The following is a 6,123-nucleotide window of genomic DNA, read 5'->3' as shown; positions in this document are numbered from 1 at the left end:
GGCGGGCGCGGCCGCGGTGCCGGCGCCGGTGCCCGCAGCCACCGAGCCGCCGCCCGTGCTGCACCTGCCCGCCATCCAGCCGCCGCCGCCCGTGCTGCCCGGTCCCTTCTTCATGCCGTCCGATCGCTCCACCGAGCGCTGCGAGACCGTGCTAGAAGGCGAGACCATCTCGTGCTTCGTGGTGGGAGGCGAGAAGCGTCTGTGTCTGCCGCAGATCCTCAACTCGGTGCTGCGCGACTTCTCGCTGCAGCAGATCAACTCGGTGTGCGACGAGCTCCACATCTACTGCTCGCGCTGCACGGCCGACCAGCTGGAGATCCTCAAAGTCATGGGCATCCTGCCCTTCTCGGCGCCCTCGTGCGGGCTCATCACCAAGACGGACGCCGAGCGCCTGTGCAACGCGCTGCTCTACGGCGGCGCCTACCCGCCGCCCTGCAAGAAGGAGCTGGCCGCCAGCCTGGCGCTGGGCCTGGAGCTCAGCGAGCGCAGCGTCCGCGTGTACCACGAGTGCTTCGGCAAGTGTAAGGGGCTGCTGGTGCCGGAGCTCTACAGCAGCCCGAGCGCCGCCTGCATCCAGTGCCTGGACTGCCGCCTCATGTACCCGCCGCACAAGTTCGTGGTGCACTCGCACAAGGCCCTGGAGAACCGGACCTGCCACTGGGGCTTCGACTCGGCCAACTGGCGGGCCTACATCCTGCTGAGCCAGGACTACACGGGCAAGGAGGAGCAGGCGCGCCTCGGTCGCTGCCTGGACGACGTGAAGGAGAAGTTCGACTATGGCAACAAGTACAAGCGGCGGGTGCCCCGGGTGAGTGGCCCCAGGCCTGGGAGCAGGGGAGGATGTGCTTGGGGTGGGGACCCTTCTGGGCCACAGGCTCTGGTCTCCAAAGGCTGGGACCTGTGTTTCTGCCGTGCCCCATGTATCAAGTCTTCGCTTTGTTTTAGGGAAATTGAGTGTTCCCCTTGGCAGGGCCACAGGGTTTAGTAGGAAGGCCCTCCTGCCCTTTCCCCCAGGAGGAGCCTGGAGTAGGGGCTGTGGCGGTGGGGTGGGGGCTGGGCCTGGTGTGTGGGGAAGGCCCACAGGCCCATACCTTTGCCCAGATAGGATAGGAAGGCACAAGCCTCCTATGCTCTCGGGAAAGCGGCCTGCCCCGAGGTCAGGGAAGTTAGCTCCAGTTGGGCCCCGGCCGGATGCCTCAGGCCCAGGTCTTCCTTGGGGTTGGAGTGGAGGTGACTGCCCTCACTTCGAAGGCACCCAGCCTCGAAGACGGAGGGCTGCCTGCCCTTGGGCCCGAGGAGACAGAGCTTGGGCGAGACGAGGCCTGGTTTTGGTACTGGCTCCCGCTGCCTGTTTGTTGCCTTGAAGTTTTGGGACAGAGACACAAAATGAAGCCAGGTGTTCAGGCTGCAGTGACAGGGGCCTGAGACTCAGCGGCTCCAGCACTGTGCTGGTTGGTCTCCCTGGGCCTGCCAGGGACCAAATCCCAGAGTCCCCCGTGTGGGGTGAGGGCCACTTGGCACCCGGCTGAGGGCCTGGTCAGCAGGCCCCTGGGCCCACATGCTGGAGTTACTGGCGGCTTGGGATTTGTTTTGGACTCACCCATTTCCTTCTCTGCTTCTGAAACGCAGAGGGGTGCGCTGGGGGAGGGAGGCCGCTGGCCCGGCTTTGTAGTTTGCCGGTTGGAGGATCTACAGGATCCGGCATGGGCAGCTCCCAGGCCACGAGGCGCCGAAATTACTCAGTGGGGTCCTCAGGAACTTTCCGTTGCATACCTCCCCAAGTATTTGTAACTTTTCTTTTAAATATCCAGGCTTATTAAATTGCACACACAGAATGCTGCATTGGCTCAGCTATTCTTGGGAGGCCTAATTAATTCAGCTATTGCATCAAACTTTTTTTTTCTAAATCTGTGAATAGATGCTCCAGCCCGGTTTTCTCTGGGCGCCCCTCCAGCAGAGTGTCAGATCGTGGGGAGGAGGGGCTGTGGATGGAAGCGAGGGACTGTCGCTTCTGCGCGGAGGGGGCTGCGGAGGGTGCATGTGCGTGTGCCTGTGTGTGCGTGTGCGTGTGTGTGTGCAGGGGCGCTTCTGACCCTGCCAGACCAGGGCTCAGGTGGCAGCTGCCTGCAGACCTGTGGGCTGGGGAAGGATGCTCGTGGCAGAGCTGCAGACAGATCTAGCAGGCTGGGGCCCTTCGTGTCACACGGGGAGTTGGCTGGGGTCGGTCCGATGGCGCTCCCTGTGGGCTGGGGCCTTTCTTTTTGGGGTGGCCCCACCCTCGTCAGTGCCTATGGCTGGGGGAAGCCACTTGTCGCTGGGATTGTTGGTGGGCTTGGGCAGGCTGCATAGTGGGTCACCTGTGGCCAAGGCCTGAGCTGCTGGGACACACTCATCACTGTCTCCAGAGCTGACGGCAGAGGATCTCGGCTGAGCAGGGTGTGTCTGCGTTTGTTTTTGTCTGACTGTGGGTCATGTATGTGCTTGCGGTCTTTCTGTCTTCCTGGGCTTTGCTGGGGGGCCATTGGAGTGGCCAGCAGGACGTCTTCGTCACAGCTGACACAGAGCAGGGCCCAGGCCACTGGCTTCTCCCTCCTGGTGGTTGTGAGCGCCGGGGTCCTTGGGGCGCCATAGAGACGGGCCAGACAGGCTTTCCCCTCTGGTCATCTCAGCAGATGGCTCCAAGTCGCCTTTCCCTTCTGAAGTCCTCCCCAGCACAGCTCTGAAATCTCATTTACTGATTAAAATTCCCAAGCCATACTGACGGCGTTTACGGTGTGAGTGGGTCCTCCAGGCCTGAGTGGCAGCCACAGCCTGGCCCTGGCAGTGGTGGCCTCCGCCTGGCTACCTGCGTGTTCACCAGCTCCTGTGGGCTTTCCTCTCCTCATGCTCCTGGGGATGGGGCACCCATCCTGCCCGTGTCGCCTCCTGCTCCGTGTTCTTGACGTGGGATGGCAGCCAGGGAGTCTGCCCTCGCTCAGTGCGTGCCCCCTGGGCTCTGTGACTGTGTGGTTGGGAGTTCTGGGCTGCAGGATCCCCTTAAGTCTCCCTAGGACAGCCATGTGCGTGTCTCTGTGCGCACGGGGGCAACACATGAGAAGGGAGTGTGGTTTCAGGGTGGGCGTGGACCCGCAGTGCCCAGACCCCACTTCTCCTAGAAGGAGTGGCCTGGGAGGCCCCGCCTCCACCCTCGCTGGCTGCCATTGGCTCCTCCCACCCGTGTCTTGACAGCTTATTCTCAGGATATGTTTTGATTTCTTCACTTCCTTTGTAGCTTATTTTAATATTTTTGATCTGCCGAAGATGAGGGCTGAAGGAACAAAGAGTGTACTGGAACTCTCTTTGCAGGGCTGCTGCTCCCAGCAGGCCTTCGGGCTCTGTGGAGCGGGAGGGAGCTGAATTGCCTTCCGGGTGTTTGTGGCCAGGCCAGGGCCGGGTCTCCTGCCTGAGTGGGCTGGGTCAGCGTCACTCTGCTACCCGTGATGGGAGGTGGGAGAGGGCGGTGGTGTTCCCGTGTCCCAAACCAAGTCGGAGGCGGGGCTGCAGCTTTCGCCTTGGAGGCCTCACGTGAAGGCGGCTGTGCCGGAGTCCCTGGCCTGTCAGCAGTGCAGTGACAGTGTGAGGGGCAGACAGTCTTCCTCCAGATGCCCCCTCATATCACGGGGTTGCAGAGGAAGCCTCCGTTCCTGTCCAGTGGCTGTCGGGCCCAGCCAGCTTCCTGCTGCTGTATCTTGGAAGACTGTGCGGGCTGTGTGGGTGCTTGGCGAGTCCCCTCTTAGGGGCCCTGGGGCTGCTATCCTTGACAGGGGGCCTTGTCTCACCTCCCTACTCGGTCCCACACTGGCTTTGTGACCTTGAACAAGTTGCTTAACCTCTCTGTCTCGGTGTAAACTGGGGACTGTTGATTGATCTTGGGCTTTACGTTTTGAGTGGTACAGGTGGGGCGCAGATGGGTCATTGTGCTGCTGGGAGCACTTAGCCAAGAGACTGGAGCCTTCCCCACTCCCACTGCTCTTCTTTCCGGTCGGCTCGCCTCCTTCCTCTTAGGTTCTCTGATAGCCGTAGGACTCCATTGGACTACATCTTTTTGTCAGTGTAGACAGCTGTCAGAGACGGAGACAAAATGTGGCAGTTGGAGCTGCCGCTTGGCCTGCTGCCTGGGACGTGGCCCCTTGTCCCACAGAACGTCTGGCTGGGCAGCCAAGCGCTTTCCTTGCAGGCTGATAACAGGGTGGTGTGGTGTGGTGCTTCCCTTTTGCCATGCCAGGGTCCTGCTCCAAGGGGGCTGGGGGTCCTGCTCCAAGGGGCCGGGGTCCTGTTCTAGGGCAGGGATTCTGCTCTGAGGGTCCTGTTCCAAGAGGGCTGGGGGGGTCCTGTTCCGCCCGGGGGTTCTGCTCCGAGGGGGCCGGGGTCCTGTTCCTGGGGTGGTGGGCTGCCTTTGTGAGAGCTGTTGCTCACCTGCCACGTGCGTTCTGGGCATTCTGGTGACTGGAGAATTTGGGTTGTGTTAGGGTGTTGTCGCTCTGTCCTGCAGATGCATGAGTTCCCAGGAGTCTTGCAGGTCGGCTTGCCCTTGCTCTCTGTGGGCTGGTGTGGGTCTTAGTGGGCTGCGGGCTGAGGGTGGCTTGGTTGGGAAGCTCTGTGTGCTGCAGTGGAGGGTCCGCGACGGGGGTTTTCTGATCCCTCATGCTGGGCTTTTGACCCGTGTCACTGCGTGGCTGGCCCTGGCCCCAGGCAGTGTTTCCTGAGGCAGGTGCCCAGCCAGGTGGTCGGGCTTGAGAGCTTTGAGTCTCGAGGTCTGTTCTGGGGAATGACTGTGCTGCTGGAGGCCAGGAAGGGGTTGCTGGGCCGGGCGGGCCTCTGGGGAGGAGCTGTGTTTTGCTGTTTTAAGCTGAACTGATCACAGGAAGGGACGGCATCAGGAGTTTCTCTCTGGGACACCCCTCACTCAGCGCAGTGGCCGTGTGTGGGTTTCGGGCTATGCCTTCCCAGACACCCTCAGGTCCGGGGAGCACTTGGGGGGCCATCTGGCCCTTTGTCCACTGGCTTCCTTTGGAAAAAGTGTCTGCTGCGAGTGTTTTTCTCCAGCTTTTTGTGGGGTTCCGTGTGGTCTTGGGCCATGCTCTGGGGTCAGGCTCCTGGGCAGGCCCTGGTCCCTGTGCAGAAGGCCAGGATCTGTAGGTTTGGGCTGGTCTGCCCTCCAGGTGAGGGTTCCGGAAAGACGGCTGGCTGCTGGGTCTTCTCAAGGGCGGGGGGGGACAGCAGCTTGAGAGTGGTTCTTGACCTCTACCCACCCCGGCTGGCTGTGCACGGACTGGGGAGGGCATGGGTGGCTGCCCCTGGTGGCTTCTGCAGGGAACAGAACCTAGTGATCATTTTCCCGGCACAGTCTGTCATCCATCTGTCTGGGACCCCTCTGGGAGCTGGGCTGGGTCCCTCACCTTCTGGGACAGCAGGGTCACGGAGGAGGGGTTCCCTCTGTCAGTGTCTTGTTTCTCAGCCGTCCCTGTGGCTGATTTGTGCAATGTCTGTCTGTCTGAGTCTCCGGGTGAGGGCAGACAGGATATGGTGCGAGGAAGTCTGGGGTAAGTGTGAGCCGAACCCCGCCCTGGAGTCTCGCGGGGTTGTGGGGCCACAGCCCCAGCTTAGGTTAGGCCTTTGCTGCCGGCTGGGCCTCCAGAGAGAAGGCGGTGGTTCCGGGGCCTGGGCCCTGACTGTCTGGCAGGAGGTGTCCACGGCGGCGGCCGGGCTCTCTGTGGCAATAATGTGTCTCTTTCTAAGGATTGCGAAAGTTGAGGGAGAATTTCTCCACTGGAAGAATTATGCAAGTTTCAACTGAAATGTTTTTAAAAAGTTTCTTTGTTTTGAGTCAAAATACAGAGGGTGAATTATTTCCCCACTATCTGGGAGAGCTGGAAAAGAAGGCCCCGTCCTTACTCTCAAGGGCTCTTCCCCTCCTGAGCGGTGGTCACCAGGCCAGGGTGTCATGGAGTGGGGGGCTGCCCGGGGACTAGCCCTTTACACCTGGCCTCCAGAGCGGGCGGTAGGACGGCTCCTTCCTGTCCTGCCCTGGCTGTCACCCTCGTGGTCTGGAGCGGGCTTTTTTTTTTTTTTTTTTTTTTTTTT

The 6,123-nt window shown here is 61.1% G+C and overlaps 1 protein-coding gene across 1 annotated transcript in view; it reads left to right on the top strand.

Annotated features, from left to right (window-relative positions):
- The first annotated feature begins 13 nt into the window (after positions 1–13).
- Positions 14–6,123, top strand: part of SKI (SKI proto-oncogene) — an 88,848-nt gene continuing 82,738 nt past the window's right edge. Inside the window, exon 1 of the mRNA XM_017882476.1 lies at positions 14–808. Within this exon, the coding sequence (XP_017737965.1) occupies positions 113–808 (696 nt within the window). The 5' untranslated portion in view covers positions 14–112. The remainder of the gene's footprint in view (positions 809–6,123) is intronic.

Source organism: Rhinopithecus bieti, unplaced genomic scaffold (assembly GCF_001698545.2).
Source record: "Rhinopithecus bieti isolate Rb0 unplaced genomic scaffold, ASM169854v2 scaffold_13351, whole genome shotgun sequence".
NCBI lineage: Eukaryota > Metazoa > Chordata > Mammalia > Primates > Cercopithecidae > Rhinopithecus > Rhinopithecus bieti.
Note: the sequence above shows the minus strand (reverse complement) of the source record. Positions and strands in the feature narration are given on the sequence as shown.